This window comes from Salvelinus alpinus, chromosome 29 (assembly GCF_045679555.1).
Source record: "Salvelinus alpinus chromosome 29, SLU_Salpinus.1, whole genome shotgun sequence".
NCBI lineage: Eukaryota > Metazoa > Chordata > Actinopteri > Salmoniformes > Salmonidae > Salvelinus > Salvelinus alpinus.
This window is the reverse complement of record NC_092114.1, coordinates 16,527,970-16,546,820: the sequence shown is the minus strand read 5'-3', so window position 1 is coordinate 16,546,820 and position 18,851 is coordinate 16,527,970. Positions and strand designations below refer to the sequence as shown.

The window sequence follows — 18,851 nt, the reverse complement described above, 5'->3', positions numbered from 1 at the left end:
CATATGTATAACAAAGGGACTGGTGAGAAACCCTCCCCTCCCAGTTGGCGCAATGAACCGCACTCTCTCTGCTCTCATCCGTTCCCATGATGCAGCGCGTCTGCCTGTCTCTGCTCCCCTCCGAGCCGCCATGTTGTCGGAGTGAAAGCCTGGAAATCTGGATAGAGAACCGGGGCTGAAATCTTCGACCATCCGCCCTCTCCGCCTGTAAGTAGCCCTCACCCGGGGGCACAGTGTGCTTCTAGCCGCCTCAAACCACACATCGCCCGATGTATTACCTTTACCGGGCCGTAACGATAGTTTTGTGGGTTATTTTAACAGCTGTGTTGCTTCCTCCCTCCCCTGCCGCCTCCGGTTGTTGCCGTCTTCCGCTCTAGCCAGACAGCTAGGGCCTTTGTTAGCTAGCTAGCTTACACCCGCGTCACGGAGACCTGTAGAGCCCGAGTATACGGAAGACGTGCTAGTAATGGGTGTGTAATGTGTTACTGGTAGAGGGGGTGTCGGGGGCGAGTTGCTCTGGTCGCTGGCTTGGAGGTCTGGTATTGTTTGTTGTTAGACTTTGGTAGTTAGCTACTGGAACCAGTTCCGTGGTTGGCATCAATACATGCCACTTAAGCTAGCTAGCGAACACTCCAGTACATGGATACTGTAATTACCTAGTTATATGTCAACCAGACAAACACACATTTACTTACGTCCATGTTCATGTCTAATTGGCCTCGATTTGTTTAGTTAGCTGGATGGTGTGAGTTGTGCCTCGGCGACTGACTGTTATCCAGCTGACACACAAAGCTACGTTCCGTTTTTATTGTTCTGGCCCAGGTGGACAGGACAGTAGTTCGCGGTGATAATCGATCCACGGTATTAAATAATTATTAACCCAGTTATAGGCAACAATGCTATTTCCGGCTGGCGAACGTTACTGATGTCCGGGTGTTATCAAATAGGTTACGTTACCTAGTTATGATGGCATACACCGCCGAGAAACTAATCGCTGTTTGTTTTCTGCTTGCATTGAATAACATATTTTCAGACCCAAATACACCGGAAGTATTTGTTTGTTTTGCTTGTAAGTGGTTGTCTGGATGGCAGGAGCTAGCTGGCTGGCTAACTAACATTGCCAGCAGAGGGGGGCGTACTTGTTATGGCATAACTCTATGCATGGAGGCGAGGGTGGGTACTTATATTTGGCTTATTTCACACATGCACAAGTGTGTATTATATGCATGTGAAATGGGCAAAGTTTTAAAAACATTTTAGCGTATCCCATCTCCCCCAGAGGCACCCTCGGACAGGGTCAGCCATTTATTAATAGCGACACTGGAACAATTAGGATTGTGTATGTACACCTCTGAGCCATGATGGATGTGTGTGTGAGGTAGAGAGACGTGTTATGCGATTTGACAGATTCAGGCTATATTTTCCAAATACTTTTGTGGCTTCCTGTCGATCAGAGGTTGGCGGGGGTTGAACGCTAAATAAAACATAGAACAGACCACCTGGTTGTCTTGAACATTGCTTATTGACTGAACACACCCCTTGTCTGTTGAGTGGGTGGAATCCACATCACCTGGCTGGGCCACATTCAGCAGGGCACAACGTTGTGTTAACGTTCCAGATAGAAAGGTCATGAGTAAAACTGATGTGATTTATTTTCTGCAAGTCAGAGAAGGATGTTTGTTCTGCAAAATATATTTATTCAGACGGGGGGGGGGGTGTCAATGTAAATTGTCCGGCGGCGATTTTTATGAATTGTTCAGCAGTCTAATGACTTGGGTGTAGAAGCTGTTGAGGAGCCTTTTGGTCCACATCTTTTCACTCTCCTGAGGGGGAAAAGGTTTTGTCGTGCCCTCTTCACGACTGTCTTGGTATGTTTGGACCATGATAGTTCGTTGGTGATGTGGACACCAAGGAACTTGAAACTCTCGACCCGCTCCACTACAGCCCCGTCGATGTTAATGGGGCCCTGTTTGGCCCTTTCCACGATCAGCTCCTTTGTCTTGCTCACATTGAGGGAGAGGTTGTTGTCTTGGCACCACACTGCCAGTTCTCTGACCTCCTCCCTATAGGCCGTCTCATCGTTGCCGTTGATCAGACCTACCACAGTTGTGTCGTCAGCAAACTTAATGATGGTGTTGGAGTTGTGTATGGCCACGCAGTCGTGGGTGAACAGGGAATACAGGAGGGGACTAAGTACACACCCCTGAGGGGCCCCAGTGTTAAGGATCAGCGTGGCGGACGTGTTGTTGCCTACCCTTACCACCGTCAGGAAGTCCAGGATTCAGTTTCAGAGGGAGGTGTTTGGTCCCAGAGTCCTTAGCTTAGTGATGAGCTTTGTGTGTACTATGGTGTTGAACGCTGAGCTGTAGTCGATCAACAGCATTCTCACGTAGGTTTTCCTTTTGTCCAGGTGAGAAAGGGCGGTTTGGAGTGCGATTGAGATTGCGTCATCTGTGGATCTGTTGGGGCGGTATGCAAATTAGAGTGGGTCTAGGGTGTCCGGGAGGATGCTGTTGATGTGATCCATGACCAGCCTTTCAAAGCCCTTCATGGCTACCAATGTGAGTGCCACGGGTTGGTACTTATTTTTGGCAGGTTACCTTCACTTCCTTGGGCACAGGGACTATGGTGGTTTGCTTGAAACATGTAGGTATTACAGACTTGGGCAGGGAGAGTTTGAAAATGTCACTAAAGACACTTGACAGTTGTTCTGCGCGTTCTTTGAGTACACATCCTGGTAATCCGTCTGGCCCAGCGGCTTTGTGAATGTTGACCTGTTTAAAGGTTCTGTTCACATAGGCTACCGAGAGCATTCACACACATTCATCCAGAACAGCTGGTGCTCTTGTGCATGCTTCAGTGTTGCTTGCCTCGAAGCGAGCATAAAAGGCATTTAGCTCGTCTGGTAGGCTCGCGTCACTGGGCAGCTCGCGTCTGGGTTTCCCTTTTGTAGTCCATAATAGTTTTCAATCCCTGCCACATCCGACGAGCGTCAGAGCCGGTGTAGTAGGATTCAATCTTAATCCTGTATTGACGCTTTGCTTGTTTGATGGTTCGTCTGAGGGCATAGCGGAATTTCTTATAAGCGTCCAGATTAGTCTTCGGCTCCTTGAAAGCGGCAGCTCTAGCCTTTAGCTCAATGCGGATGTTTCCTGTAATCCATGGCTTCTGTTTGGGATATGTACGTACAGTCACTGTGGGGACGACGTCATCAATGCACTTATTGATGAAGCCGATGACTGAGGTGGGAAACTCCTCAATGCCATTGGATGAATCCCGGATCATATTCCAGTCTGTTCTAGCAAACCAGTCCTGTAGTGTAGCATCCGCGTCATCTGACCACTTCCGTATTGAGCGAGTCACTGGTACTTCCTGCTTTAATATTTGCTTGTCAGCAGGAATCAGAAGGATAGAATTATGGTCAGATGGAGGGCGGGGGAGAGCTATGTATGCATCTCTGTGTGTGGAGTAAACGTAGTCTAGGATTTTTTCCCCCCTGGTTGCACTGGTGACATGCTGGTAAAAAAATTGGTAAAACTGATTTAAGTTCGCCTGCATTAAAGTCCCCGGCCACTAGGAGCGCCTCTTCTGGGTGAGCATTTTCTTATTTTCTTATGGCCTTATAGAGTTGGTTGAGTGCGGTCTTAGTGCCAGCATCGTTCAGTGGTGGTAAATAGACGGCTACGAATAATATGAGAACTCTCTTGGTAGATAGTGTGGTCGACAGCTTATCATAAGGTACTCTACATCAGGCGAGAAATATCTTGAGACTTCTTTAATATTAGACATCGCGCACCAGCTGTTATTGACAAATAGACACACACCCCCCACCCCTGGTCTTAGGAGACGTAGCGTCTCTGTTCTGCCAGTGCATGGAAAATCCCGCCAGCTCTGTATTATCCATGTCGTCGTTCAGCCACATCTTGGTGAAACATAAGATGTTACAGTTTTTAATGTCCCGTTGGTAGGATAATCTTAATAGTTGGTCATCAGTTTTATTTTCCAACGATTCCAACGTTAGCAAGGAGAATGGATGGCATTGGGAGTTTACTCGCTCGCCTCCGGCTTCTCAGAAGGATCCCCGATCTGCGTCCTCTTTCCTGGCGTCTTTTCTTCACGCAAAAGGCGTGGATCTGGGCCTGTTCCAGTGAAAGCAGGATAGCGTTCTCGTCGGACTCAATAAAGGAAGAAGTTTCTTCCAGTCCGCGGTGAGTAATCGCTTCTCTGGTGTCCAGAAGTTATTTTCGGTCATAAGAGACGTTAGCAGCAACATTATGTACACAATAAGTTAAAAATAATAAGTTTACACAAAATGCAAACAAAACAATAAATTGCACAATTGTTTGGGAGAATGTAAAACATCAGCCATGTTGTGCGTGGCGATCTTTTCATTATAACTGTCAGAGACTGTGTTTCTGTCTAAACTGTAATGTAGGCCTACATATTACATATGGTGAACTAAACCAAACCAAAAGGCTTTAACTTCCACCTGAGTTCTGTTTCCTACCTACATGACCTAGCTACCTTCAGACCTTCTGTTACTAGTGCAAGGTAATAGACTAGTGGTAGGCTGGGTGACATGGCCAAAATATCACATCACAATATATTTCTTATTTGTTCGGTATTTTATGTTTCTAAATAATACATGTTTTATGAGGCTAGTGCATGAGCATAGAATGACAACAAATTAATAAATAGTGGCTCTAATGGGCTTTCTGTATTCTGATTTTGTTTTATATTCAACCAAACTTGGACAAAACTGACAGTGAAGTAGACCAACTTTTAATTTATATATCTCCCCAAATGTATATATTTTTTTCTGAGAAAAGGAATCCGGTTTTAGTTCCATTTCATATTGTCAGTTAAATCGAACATGGAACCCCCCCCCCCCCCCCCACACACCACGTGAGTCAGTATAATGTAGATGGAATTTGACCTCTTCTTTCCTCTGGGGCTAGGCTGTGTGGGTGTATTTGTGACACAGCGTGGGTGTGATTCACAACATGCTGTGTATGAAGATAAAGGGACCCCCCCCCCCCCCCCTTTAATATGTAATTTGGTCAGATGTTTTCATAACTCAAATGTGGCCTAACGTCATTAGAATAAATATTCAGGCCTCAACCACAAATGAATCGGAACGATTGGCACGGTATAATTAGAAGGAATTAGGTGGTGATGTTTCCTATTCATTTGGGACAGAGGACGGTGTTGTAAACTGTACATTTAGCTCCAGTACCCCAGACATTAAACCACTTAGAATATGTTGTCACTTTTATTTATTTTTTAATTTGGAAGTTGACTGACTCCACTAGCTGGTGGATCAAAATGTTGATTGCATTCCCTGCAGGTGTGAGTGTGAATCCTTTCTAGATTGTGTTTAAAAGTAGTGTAGCTTGAGTTATGTGTGTGTTGAAGCAGTGTAACTAGAGCCAGACCGATATTATCGGCCGGTACAAGACTTTCACGGATTAATTTGTATTGCCGTATAAGTGGGGGACAGTCTTTACATGGCTGTCAGACTATCTTCCTCTGGCGCGCTACAAACTGGACACTTATCACCCAACACATCTACGCTAGTTGGTGAGGAGAGTGAAATTCTGTGAACTAACTGTTACTGCTTCTACGGTGAGTAGATACAAGCTTGCCAGCTCAATAAAGAGCTAAAAATGTTCACTGGCCATATACTGTTAGGTAAAGTGTCATGGTAGGGTGTCCTGAGGTGAAGTGTCATGGTTGGGTGTCCTGAGGGGAAGTGTCATGGTAGGTTGTCCTGAGGTGAAGTGTCATGGTTGGGTGTCCTGAGGTGAAGTGTCATGGTTGGGTGTTCTGAGGTGAAGTGTCATGGTTGGGTGTCCTGAGGTGAAGTGTCATGGTTGGGTGTCCCGAGGTGAAGTGTCATGGTTGGGTGTCCCGAGGTGAAGTGTCATGGTTGGGTGTCCTGAGGTGAAGTGTCATGGTAGGGTGTCCTGAGGTGAAGTGTCATGGTTGGGTGTCCTGAGGTGAAGTGTCATGGTTGCGTGTCCTGAGGTGAAGTGTCATGGTTGGGTGTCCTGAGGTGAAGTGTCATGGTTGGGTGTCCCGAGGTGAAGTGTCATGGTTGGGTGTCCCGAGGTGAAGTGTCATGGTTGGGTGTCCCGAGGTGAAGTGTCATGGTTGGGTGTCCCGAGGGGAAGTGTCATGGTTGGGTGTCCCGAGGGGAAGTGTCATGGTTGGGTGTCCCGAGGGGAAGTGTCATGGTTGGGTGTCCCGAGGGGAAGTGTCATGGTTGGGTGTCCCGAGGGGAAGTGTCATGGTTGGGTGTCCCGAGGGGAAGTGTCATGGTTGGGTGTCCCGAGGGGAAGTGCCATGGTTGGGTGTCCTGTGGTGAAGTGCCATGGTAGGGTGTAAATGTAAAGCAAGTGCCGTGCTAAGAACATTCAACGTCGTGGCAACGTTAACTTTACAGCCCCTTAGCGAAGCCCTCTAAATCTGGCGTGTTATAATTAAGCAATAAGGCCCGCGGAGGTGTGGTATATGTCCAATATATCATGGCTAAGGGCTGTTCTTAAGCACGACGCAACGCGGAGTGCCCGGACACAGCCCTTAGCCATGGTATATTGTCCATATACCACAAACCCCTGAGGTGCCTTACTGCCATTATAAACTGGTTACCAATGTAATTAGAGTAGTAAAAATAAATGTTTTGACATACCTGTGGTATACGATATACCACGGCTGTCAGCATTAAAGGCTGTAACCAACCAGTTTATAATTGCTCTTCGCGAAGGGTATTCCTCAAGCTCTGCCTCTGTCATTCAAATGTTTTCAGAGACACTAAGAAAACATAGCAGGTTACAACGTAGCGCTTCGTTGCTAAGTTTTAATGTATGGTAGTATTTTAAACAGAGTATTGACTATGTACCGGCACCCCCCCTCTAGATATTGTTGTTTGTAAAATGAAATAGCAACGAATCCCTTTGAAAACAGCCTTTGAAAACAGCCTATACTTTTGCTTTCAGTTTGTTCCATTTCCCAAATATGTCTGTTACATGGGCAAGGAGACACATTTTATTTTCATTACACAGAAAGTCAATCAAGTCCGTACATTTTATATTTATTTTTTAAAATCTTCATTGTGAATGACAACAGTTCATCTCTCAATGTGAATAATCTTCCCAACACTCCCTCTCGATTACCATCAAGCCTCGGTGTGAAATACAACATTCTCATGCTCTGATCACATATCTCCACACAGTTTTGTGAACAGGGGTGTGCGTGGTGGATGTGGTTTGATTTGGTTTGATGCAGTTTACAGTGGAAGTTACCTGCTGCGGTATATCTCAGAATTCTGTGCTTAGCTCTTTTGCTGCCAGTTCTTCTCGGTGTATCATACTCAATGCGAACGAATTGCAAAAATCACTGAAGTTGGAGACTTATATCTCCCTCACTAACTTTAAGCGTCAGCTGTCAGAGCAGCTTACCGATCGCTGTAGCTGTTCACAGCCCATCTGTAAATGGCCCAACTACCTACCTCATCCCCATATTTGTTTTTGTATTTCTGCTCTTTTGCACACCAGTGTTTCCACTTGCACATCCTCATCTGCACATACGTCACTCGTGTAAATTGTAATCACTTCGCCACTATTGGCCTATTTATTGCCTTACCTCATTACTTCATTTGCACACACTGTATACAGATTTTTCTATTGTGTTATTGACTGTACGTTTGTTTATTCCATGTGTAACTGTGTTGTTTGTGTCACACTGCTTTGCTTTATCCTGGCCAGGTCGCAGTTGTAAATGAGAACTTGTTCTCAACTGGCCTACCTGGTTAAATAAAGGTGAAATATATATATATAATTTTTTTTAATGTGTCCATATGGCAGAGGGCGACTCATTCATAACTAGAGTGCAGAGGCCTGCCTGCCGCCCCGCCATAGATAGAACCCCATCTGTGCAAAGCCCCGTCACTCAATCCCATATGGAATCTGTTTTTTTTTGTCAATATAGCCATGCAGCACACTGAACTGTGCCGTTTCCTGCTTGGGAACCTTGAGACAGAACCATATGTCCCCGTGAATAGTATCCCCCGACATGTATAGAGAACAAAAGTCAATACATGGGCATCTCGGGGCCTCGCGGTTAACGTCCATTTTGAGAGCATAACCGGGGAGAGTTTTTGAGTCGTTCAGTCAGTTTCCTCTTGGTTGCTAGCAATACAATAAATGATTTGTTTAACAGTGTTATCTGACAAAGGTATTGATGGGAGTTTCTGCGCCTCTGCCTCCCCACATGTTGTTTTCACCAAATCAATAGCGGTCGGTAATATAAACGTCTCTGCAATAGTGTGTGGTTCCATAGCCTAGCGGACATTCACCATGGGAATGCTTCAATAGTGTGTGGTTTCAGAGCGTAGCTGACATTCACCAGGGGAATGCTTCAATAGTGTGTGGTTTCAGAGCGTAGCGGACATTCACCAGGGGAATGCTTCAATAGTGTGTGGTTTCAGAGCGTAGCGGACATTCACCAGGGGAATGCTTCAATAGTGTGTGGTTTCAGAGCGTAGCTGACATTCACCAGGGGAATGCTTCAATAGTGTGTGGTTTCATAGTGTAGCTAGTCATTCACCAGGGGAATGCTTCAATAGTGTGTGGTTTCAGAGTGTAGCTGACATTCACCAGGGGAATGCTTCAATAGTGTGTGGTTTCAGAGCGTAGCTGACATTCACCAGGGGAATGCTTCAATAGTGTGTGGTTTCAGAGCGTAGCTGACATTCACCATGGGAATGCTTCAATAGTGTGTGGTTTCAGAGCGTAGCGGACATTCACCATGGGAATGCTTCAATAGTGTGTGGTTTCAGAGCGTAGCTGACATTCACCAGGGGAATGCTTCAATAGTGTGTGGTTTCAGAGCGTAGCTGACATTCACCAGGGGAATGATTCAATAGTGTGTGGTTTCAGAGCGTAGCGGACATTCACCATGGGAATGCTTCAATAGTGTGTGGTTTCAGAGCGTAGCGGACATTCACCATGGGAATGCTTCAATAGTGTGTGGTTTCAGAGCGTAGCTGACATTCACCAGGGGAATGATTCAATAGTGTGTGGTTTCAGAGCGTAGCTGACATTCACCAGGGGAATGATTCAATAGTGTGTGGTTTCAGAGCGTAGCTGACATTCACCAGGGGAATGATTCAATAGTGTGTGGTTTCATAGTGTAGCTAGTCATTCACCAGGGGAATGATTCAATAGTGTGTGGTTTCATAGTGTAGCTAGTCATTCACCAGGGGAATGATTACTAATCGGTTGCGGAGGCCGTGGGGATGGTGCAGTCTAAGAAGGGGAATGTAGCTGCACAATGCATCTCTCTCCAGAATGTGCATCTCTCCTGCCAATTCATGCACATTTCATTGTTTCATAAATTGTTTGCGTTTTGATTGTTATTGTAAATCAATTCCCCATTACATATATCACCAGTAGTACATTTTAAAGTTAATTCCTATCATTTCTAATCTACAATGTTTGTTTGGTCACGGTAATGTCTGTTATATGCGTTCAATATTATTATTCCAGTCTTTTTACCGTTTACCGTTTACCGCACAACCTATGTGAGAAACAAGTTTTGGCTTTATTTCATTCCATTTACGAATTTTGTCAATTTAGTCATCGTCTTTTGTTTGGAGCGCTCCTGTCAATGTTGAGTAAGGACGCGCACCTGATTACGCATATAAGAAGGCCTATTTGTTAAGTTCATGTTTTAAGTATCCCTATATCATTTCGAGTTAACATATTGGCTACCTGGCCTGCATGCAAAGGTATACATAAATATGCCCATTTGGGGATTTGATAGTATTTCTGATTGGCTCAATGCACCACCACTAATGACCTGTGGAGCTTCTCAAAGTAATGTTTTCTTCACCTCAAACAGCAAGCTAACAGCCTGTTTTTACATCCAGTGAGAATTACAATAGTTCTTCAATGTATTTAAAAATATTTCCAGCTCTCTCCCTTTCGATAATCACTCAGCGTGAAAGGGAAAAATGTCCTGCTCTGATTCAGTGGGTCATTAAATAGGCCTACCTGATTTCTTCTTATCTCTTGCGCAAATAGCCTACAGCAGTGTCTGTCCAGAGCTCACTGGCAGGCAACTCTCAGGGCCCAGAATATTTTATACAATGTTGCAAGGAGCTTCAGGCCAGACCCAAGTTAATAATTGATACAATGTTTAAAGTTTGTTGCAGGCCATGCGTAGCCAATGTGATTAAAATATATATATTTTTTAATTTCTACCTGCAGGCTGCAATGTTTATATTTGTTGGTTTTATAGGCTATTTTTACATTGGTGGCAATGACAATAAAGTACGTTTTTAGGTTCGAATTCATTTTAATTTAGATTTGGATAGGATTTTGATTAACCACATGACAATGATTATGAGATACGAAGATGTTATTATGAATTAAATGAAACTGTTCCACGAAAATGTGAATTTGAAAACCATAACTGGCACGCAGATCGGTAGAAGCGGTGAGATAAATTGGCATTCCACATGAGAAAGGTTACAGACTCAGGAGAGTAAGGACAGAATCTGCAAAAGCCAGCAGGAGGAGGATGGTCAGGTTAAGGTTTTATATTGTAGTTATCTTGATCTCTGGCTCCCTCTTGAGTAATTTGTGTCTTATTTCAGCAAACAGTGAGCTTAAAGCATCAGACAAGCTCAATGCATATACAGTTTATTTTATTAAAACACATAGGGTGTGTCTATATGGAAAAATACATGTAACAAAATTCTAACAATCGATTGGTCGAATGAACAGACGACTTTCGTTCTACCAAGATTTGTTTTAGTCGAGGACACCCCTAATGTATGTGTGTGTGTGTGTGTGTAATATATATGTATGTATGTATGTATGTATATATATATATATATATATATATTTGGATTTTGAGGAAGTGAAATAGGCTTTCGCTTGTACAGTGTCTCAAACATCACTAACCAAATGCGGAATCAGCCAATTGGCGTGTTCAGTGGCTCTTTAAGAAATATGCTTTCGGAGTATATTTGGAGGGCTCTTTTAAGCACAATCCATGACGGGTTCTTTTCAGCTACAATAATAAAACTATTGGTAGATATATCGGTTATGTGTGAATATTTCAACTAACGGTGTGTGTCTCTTCCCCAGGCCGTGGTGGAATGAGCAGCGTGTGTGTGTTGAAGGGTAAAGCAGTGCTCTGGCAGGACTCGTTCAGCCCCCACCTCAGAACTTCAACTCCCAGCATGCCGGTGGTGCTGAGCAGCGGAGGACACGCCCCCCCGGCCGGACAGACCCCACATGCCCCGCCACCAAGCCAGCAGGTAAGGGATGGAGACCAGGGCATAAAATGAACAGCTGCCAAATGAGGGTAGATTTTGGCATTGGCCGATATGATGTGTACTTCACCAGGGCTTCACAGGACGAGCATTTCACTCACATTTGTGAATTTAAAAAAATTAGTAAAGTGTGATCACATTTAAAGTAAAATAAATGCTGTTTTCAAAGTATTTCTGCCGTTTGTGTTTCATAGCTCAAGTAACTACGACTCCTATATAGCCTATTCCACCTCGCGCTACAACTGCCTGGCGTTTCTACGTTTTGTTTTGTTTTCTATGTTTGAGTTTCAACTGCTAGGGAAGAGAAGACAACGTCTCTGTTAGTCAGAATCACAGGCACAAACGACTCGAGTCGCGCTACCATGGTAACCTCCCGCCCTTAAAGAGGCAGGTGAAGATTTGTCTCATCTGTGATATTTTGGATTAAATGACTCGGGTCACAAAAAATGAAATTTAAAACAATATACCACATTACTTCTTACTAGTAATACATTTGTTTTTGAAACATTACAAAGCATGCTCATCTGTTTTTTTTTTTGTGGGGGAAAAATATTTTGGCCCATTTAATAAAAAATAAATTAAAATTATTATTTATAAAAAAATATATATAAATAATAATACATGAAAATAATTATAATAATCTGAGTGGCTGGTAGATTTTTAAATCTATGTCATGTCAGACTGCAGTACACATCACACAGACTGACAGATGTCCTGACAAATTAATGTTTGTTTGGAGCAAAGGTGGTAGCAGAGATGTTAGCTGTGTGTGTGTTGCAGGGCGTGGCGGGTACGGGGCGGTCTCAGGATGATGCCATGGTGAATTACTTCTTCCAGCGGCAGCACGGGGAGCAGCCTGGCAAACACCGCTGGCCCGCTGGGGAGAACATCCACGACAGCCAGGTACTGGTCTCTCTCTCTGTAGGGGGGGTGTTGTTCTAACCTGGTCTCTCTGTCTGTAGGGGGGGTGTTGTTCTAACCTGGTCTCTCTCTCTGTAGGGGGGGTGTTGTTCTAACCTGGTCTCTCTGTCTGTAGGGGGGGTGTTGTTCTAACCTGGTCTCTCTGTCTGTAGGGGGGGTGTTGTTCTAACCTGGTCTCTCTCTCTGTAGGGGGGGTGTTGTTCTAACCTGGTCTCGCTCTCTGTAGGGGGGGTGTTGTTCTAACCTGGTCTCTCTGTCTGTAGGGGGGGTGTTGTTCTAACCTGGTCTCGCTCTCTGTAGGGGGGGTGTTGTTCTAACCTGGTCTCTCTGTCTGTAGGGGGGGTGTTGTTCTAACCTGGTCTCTCTCTCTGTAGGGGGGGTGTTGTTCTAACCTGGTCTCTCTGTCTGTAGGGGGGGTGTTGTTCTAACCTGGTCTCTCTCTCTGTAGGGGGGGTGTTGTTCTAACCTGGTCTCGCTCTCTGTAGGGGGGGTGTTGTTCTAACCTGGTCTCGCTGTCTGTAGGGGGGGTGTTGTTATAACCTGGTCTCTCTGTCTGTAGGGGGGGTGTTGTTCTAACCTGGTCTCGCTCTCTGTAGGGGGGGTGTTGTTCTAACCTGGTCTCGCTCTCTGTAGGGGGGGTGTTGTTATTACCTGGTCTCGCTGTCTGTAGGGGGGGTGTTGTTCTAACCTGGTCTCGCTCTCTGTAGGGGGGGTGTTGTTCTAACCTGGTCTCTCTGTCTGTAGGGGGGGTGTTGTTCTAACCTGGTCTCTCTGTCTGTAGGGGGGGTGTTGTTATTACCTGGTCTCTCTCTAGTGTTATAACCTGGTCTCTGTAGGGTGTTATAATCTGGTCTCTGTAGTGTAGTGTTGTTATTACCTGGTCTCTCTCTCTAGTGTTATAACCTGGTCTCTCTCTGTAGAATGTTGTTATAACCTGGTCTCTCTAGTGTAGTGTTATAACCTGGTCTCAGTAGTGTTATAACCTGGTATAGTAGAGTGTTATAACCTGGTCTCTCTCTGTAGGGTGTTATAACCTGGTCTCTCTGTAGTGTAGTGTTATAACCTGGTCTCTCTCTGTAGTGTAGTGTTATAACCTGGTCTCTGTAGTGTCATGTTATAACCTGGTCTCTGTAGGTGTAGTGTTATAACCTGGTCTCTGTAGTGTAGTGTTATAACCTGGTCTCTGTAGGTGTAGTGTTATAACCTGGTCTCTGTAGTGTAGTGTTATAACCTGGTCTCTCTCTTCAGGGGCGGTCGATGGATGAGCTGAACCATGACTTCCAGGCTCTGGCTCTGGAGAGGCGTGCCATGGGAGAGGTAAGGGGTCAGGGGTTACAGGTCAAGTAGTTAGAGGACCATAGACACTCAGCCTACCGAAGGCCATATGATGGTGGTTGGAAGAATACTGTAGCCCAGAATAAAGTACCCCATAAATCCTGCTGCTATATTTAGTCATTCCGACGAAAAAGCCATGACACTTCGCTCTCGCTCTCTCTGTTTCTCTCTCTCTCTCTCTCTGTTTCTCTCTCTCTCTGTTTCTCTCTCTCTCTCTCTGTTTCTCTCTCTCTGTTTCTCTCTCTCTCTGTTTCTCTCTCTCTGTTTCTCTCTCTCTCTCTCTGTTTCTCTCTCTCTCCCTCTCTCTCTCGTTTCTCCCTCTCTCTCTCGTTTCTCCCTCTCTCTCTCGTTTCTCCCTCTCTCTCTCGTTTCTCCCTCTCTCTCTCGTTTCTCCCTCTCTCTCTCGTTTCTCCCTCTCTCTCTCGTTTCTCCCTCTCTCTCTCGTTTCTCCCTCTCTCTCTCTCGTTTTTCTCTCTCTCTCTCTCGTTTCTCTCTCTCTCTCTCGTTTCTCTCTCTCTCTCTCGTTCCTCTTTCTGTTTCTCTCTCTCTCTTTGTCTTTCTCCATCTCTTTCTCTCCCTTCCCCCTCTCCTTTTTTACAGCAGCTTTTGACAGGTAAGAAGTTTTGGGAGAGTGACGAAGCTGGAAAAGATGGACCGAAAGGGATCTTCCTGGACCAGTGGAGGGACAGCGCGTGGGGGGCCACAGGTAGGACCGAGAGTGAGCCCAGCCCCTGGATTGAAACACCAATGTGTCACCACACCAAGTCTTGAGTGCCCAGCCAAATGTGTACGTGTGTTTGGCAGTTTGACAATAGGTCTCTTTTTCTTTCTCCTCTACCAGACCACTCGGTGTCTCAGCCAATCATGGTGTCTCATCGGCCGGGCGGGGGTTTCCATGGCGGCGGGGAGGTGGGCGGGTCAGTGATGTCACCGCGGTCAGAGAGCGGGGGCTTAGGAGTCAGTATGGTAGAATACGTCCTCTCTTCTTCTCCCGCCGAGAAACTGGACTCCTGCCTCCGTAAGGGACCTTTCGTAAGTAGCCTACCCTCATTTACACTCCCATCATTCAATACATGTCTCTACATGGATCACTATCATCAATGCTGACCCACCTTCCCCACTGGTAACCTGGACTCCTCGCTGCACTGGGTTATACTGCATACGGGGTCTCGTTTAGATCTCTCTCTGTGTCTCGTTTAGATCTCTCTCTGTGTCTCGTTTAGATCTCTCTCTGTGTCTCGCTCTCTCACTCTCTGTGTCTCGTTTAGATCTCTCTCTGTGTCTCTGTCTCGCTCTCTCGCTCTCTCTCTGTGTCTCGTTTAGATCTCTCTCTGTGTCTCGCTCTCTCGCTCTCTGTGTCTCTGTTTCTTTTAGAACTCTCTCTCAATTCAATTCAAGGGGCTTTATTGACGTGGGAAACATTGCCAAAACAAGCGAGGTAGATAATATACAAAAGAGAAATAAACAATAAAAATTAACAGTAAACATTACACATACAGAAGTTTCAAAACAATAAAGACATTACAAATGTTATATTATGTATATTTACAGTGTTGTACAAATGGTTAAAGTACACAAGGGAAAATAAATAAGCATAAATATGGGTTGTATTTACAATGGTGTTTGGTCTTCACTGGTTGAACTTTTCTTGTGGCAACAGGTCACAAATCTTGCTGCTGTGATGCACACTGTGGTATTTCACCCAGTAGATATGGGAGTTTATCAAAATTGGGTTTGTTTTTGAATTCTTTGTGGATCTGTGTAATCTGAGGGAAATATGTGTCTCTAATATGGTCATAAATATGGCAGGAGGTTAGGAAGTTCAGCTCATTTTGTGGGCAGTGTGCACATAGCCTGTCTTCTCTTGAGAGCCATCTCTGCCTACGACGGCCTTTCTCAATAGCAAGGTTATGCTCACGGAGTCTGTACATAGTCAAAGCTTTCCTCAAGTTTGGGTCAGTCACAGTGGTCAGGTACTCTCTGTTTAGGGCCAAATAGCATTCTAGTTTGCTCAGTTTTTTTGTTAATTCTGTCAAATGTGTCAAGTAATTATATTTTTGTTTTCTCCTGATTTGGTTGGGTCTAATTGTGTTTCTGTCCTGGGGCTCTGTGGGGTCTGTTTGTGTTGGTGAACAGAGCCCCAGGACCAGCTTGCTTAGGGGACTCTTCTCCAGGTTAATCTCTCTGTAGGTAATGGCTTTGTTATGGAAGGTTTGGGAATCGCTTCCTTTTAGGTGGTGGTAGAACGGCTCTTTTCTGGATTTTGATAATTAGCGCATATCGGCCTAATTCTGCTCCGCATGCATTATTTGATGTTCTATGTTGTACACTGGGAATAGTTATTGCAGAATTCTGCATGCAGAGTCTCAATTTGGTGTTTGTCCCATTTTGTGAAATATTGGTTGGTGAGCGGACCCCAGACCTCACAACCATAAAGGGCAATGGGTTCTATAACTGATTCATGTATTTTTAGCCAGATCCTAATTGGTATGTTGAATTTTATGTTCCTTTTGATGGCATAGAAGGCCCTTCTTGCCTTGTCTCTCAGGTCTTTCACAGCTTTGTGGAAGTTACCTGTGGTGCTGATGTTTAGGCCAAGGTATGTATAGTTTTTTGTGTGCTCTAGGACAACGGTGTCTAGATGGAATTTGTATTTGTGGTCCTGGCGACTGGACCTTTTTTGGAACACCATTATTGTGGTCTTACTGAGATTTACTGTCAGGGCTCAGGTCTGACAGAATCTGTGCAGAATATCTAGGTGCTGCTGTAGGCCCTCCTTGGTTGGGGACAGAAGCACCAGATCATCAGCAATCAGTGGACATTTGACTACAGATTCTAGTAGGGTGAGGCCGGGTGCTGCAGACTGTTCTAGTGCCCGCGCCAATTCACTGATATATATGTTGAAGAGGGTGGGGCTTAAGCTGCATCCCTGTCTCACCCCACGGCCCTGTGGGAAGAAATGTGTGGTTTTTGCCAATTTTAACCACACACTTGTTTGTGTACATGGATTTGATAATGTCGTATGTTTTACCCCCAACACCACTTTCCATCAAAACTTTCATTCAATGTGTATAGCAGACCCTCATGCTAAATTGAGTCGAAGGCTTTTTTTAAATCAACAAAGCATGAGAAGACTTTGCCTTTGTTTGGGTTTGTTTATTTGTCAATTAGGGTGTGCAGGATGAATACGTGGTCTGTTGTACGGTAATTTGGTAAAAAGTCAATTTGACATTTGCTCATTACATTGTTTTCATTGAGGAAATGTACGAGTCTGCTGTTAATGATAATGCAGAGGATTTTCCCAAGGTTGCTGTTGACGCATATCCCACGGTAGTTATTGGGGTCAAATTTGTCTCCACCCTCTCTCTGTCTCTCTCTGTGTCTCTCTCTGTCTCTCTCTCTGTCTCTCTCTCTGTGTGTCTCTGTCTCATTTAGATCTCTCGCTCGCTCTCTCTCGCTCTCTCTGTCTCGTTTAGACCTCTCTCTGTGTGTCTCTGTCTCGTTTAGAACTCTCAGCTCTATGGATCTCCTGCTCTTACCTCTATATATTACTGTCAATTTATTGATCAATGTGTCAATCACAATGTTCTCAATCTGTCGTCCAACTTTTATTTTTACGTCTTTCCCTCCCTCCCTCCATCTTTCTGTCGCTCTCTTTCTTTCCCTCCATCCCTCTCTCTCTCTCCCCATCTCCATCCCTCTCTCTCTCTCCATCCCTCTCTCTCTCTCCATCCCTCTCTCTCTCCCCATCTCTCTCTCTCTCAGGGTCCGAGGGATGGAGAGGTGGATGAGGAGAAGAGGGAGAAACCAAAGGCTCCATTTGAAGGAGAGAAACTCAAGGAGATGGTAGAGGGTGACGTCATCAGTGATGTCATCAACCTCAACGGGCTCCCCGTGCAGAACGGCCTGGACGTGGACGGCAAGGAGTACAGGTAAACACACACACACCTCTTCCGTGTACACTGAGTGTACAAAACATTAGGATCACCTGCTCTTTCCATGACACACTGACCAGGTGAATTCAGGTGAAAGCTATGACCCCTTAATGATGCCACCTGTTAAATCCACTTCAAATCAGTGTAGATGAAGGGGAGGAGACAGGTTAAAGAAGGACTTTTAAGCCTTGAGACAATTGAGACATGGATTGTGTATGTGTGCCATTCAGAGGGTGAATGGGCAAGACAAAATATATAGGTGCCTTTGAACGGGATCTGGTAGTAGGTGCCTTTGAACGGGGTCTGGTAGTAGGTGCCTTTGAACGGGGTCTGGTAGTAGGTGCCTTTGAACGGGGTCTGGTAGTAGGTGCCTTTGAACTGGGTCTGGTAGTAGGTGCCTTTGAACTGGGTCTGGTAGTAGGTGCCTTTGAACGGGGTCTGGTAGTAGGTGTCTTTGAACGGGGTCTGGTAGTAGGTGCCTTTGAACGGGGTCTGGTAGTAGGTGCCTTTGAACGGGGTCTGGTAGTAGGTGCCTTTGAACGGGGTCTGGTAGTAGGTGCCTTTGAACGGGGTCTGGTAGTAGGTGCCTTTGAACGGGGTCTGGTAGTAGGTGCCTTTGAACGGGGTCTGGTAGTAGGTGCCTTTGAACGGGGTCTGGTAGTAGGTGCCTTTGAACGGGGTCTGGTAGTAGGTGCCTTTGAACGGGGTCTGGTAGTAGGTGCCTTTGAACGGGGTCTGGTAGTAGGTGCCTTTGAACGGGGTCTGGTAGTAGGTGCCTTTGAACGGGGTCTGGTAGTAGGTGCCTTTGAACGGGGTCTGGTAGTAGGTGCCTTTGAACGGGGTCTGGTAGTAGGTGCCTTTGAACGGGGTCCGGTAGTAGGTGCCTTTGAACGGGGTCCGGTAGTAGGTGCCTTTGAACGGGGTCCGGTAGTAGGTGCCTTTGAACGGGGTCCGGTAGTAGGTGCCTTTGAACGGGGTCCGGTAGTAGGTGCCTTTGAACGGGGTCTGGTAGTAGGTGCCTTTGAACGGGGTCTGGTAGTAGGTGCCTTTGAACGGGGTCTGGTAGTAGGTGCCTTTGAACGGGGTCTGGTAGTAGGTGCCTTTGAACGGGGTCTGGTAGTAGGTGCCTTTGAACGGGGTCTGGTAGTAGGTGCCTTTGAACGGGGTCTGGTAGTAGGTGCCTTTGAACGGGGTCTGGTAGTAGGTGTCTTTGAACGGGGTCTGGTAGTAGGTGCCTTTGAACGGGGTCTGGTAGTAGGTGCCTTTGAACGGGGTCTGGTAGTAGGTGCCTTTGAACGGGGTCTGGTAGTAGGTGC

At 45.6% G+C, this 18,851-nt stretch overlaps 1 protein-coding gene across 5 annotated transcripts in view; it reads left to right on the top strand.

Moving 5' to 3' along the window:
• Nucleotides 1-62: 62 nt before the first annotated feature.
• The window catches only part of LOC139559137 (pumilio homolog 1-like), a 67,891-nt gene continuing 49,102 nt past the window's right edge, over nucleotides 63-18,851 (top strand). For 2 of the 5 annotated variants that reach the window (XM_071374874.1, XM_071374872.1), the window contains exons 1-7: nucleotides 63-207; nucleotides 11,157-11,329; nucleotides 12,125-12,247; nucleotides 13,514-13,582; nucleotides 14,204-14,306; nucleotides 14,442-14,632; nucleotides 17,366-17,532. In XM_071374874.1, the coding sequence (XP_071230975.1) occupies nucleotides 11,168-11,329; nucleotides 12,125-12,247; nucleotides 13,514-13,582; nucleotides 14,204-14,306; nucleotides 14,442-14,632; nucleotides 17,366-17,532 (815 nt within the window). In that variant the 5' untranslated portion in view covers nucleotides 63-207; nucleotides 11,157-11,167. Of the gene's footprint in view, nucleotides 208-4,190; nucleotides 4,209-11,156; nucleotides 11,330-12,124; nucleotides 12,248-13,513; nucleotides 13,583-14,200; nucleotides 14,307-14,441; nucleotides 14,633-17,365; nucleotides 17,533-18,851 lie in introns of those variants that run through there. The other 3 variants (XM_071374873.1, XM_071374870.1, XM_071374871.1) reach the window with 2 other exon arrangements.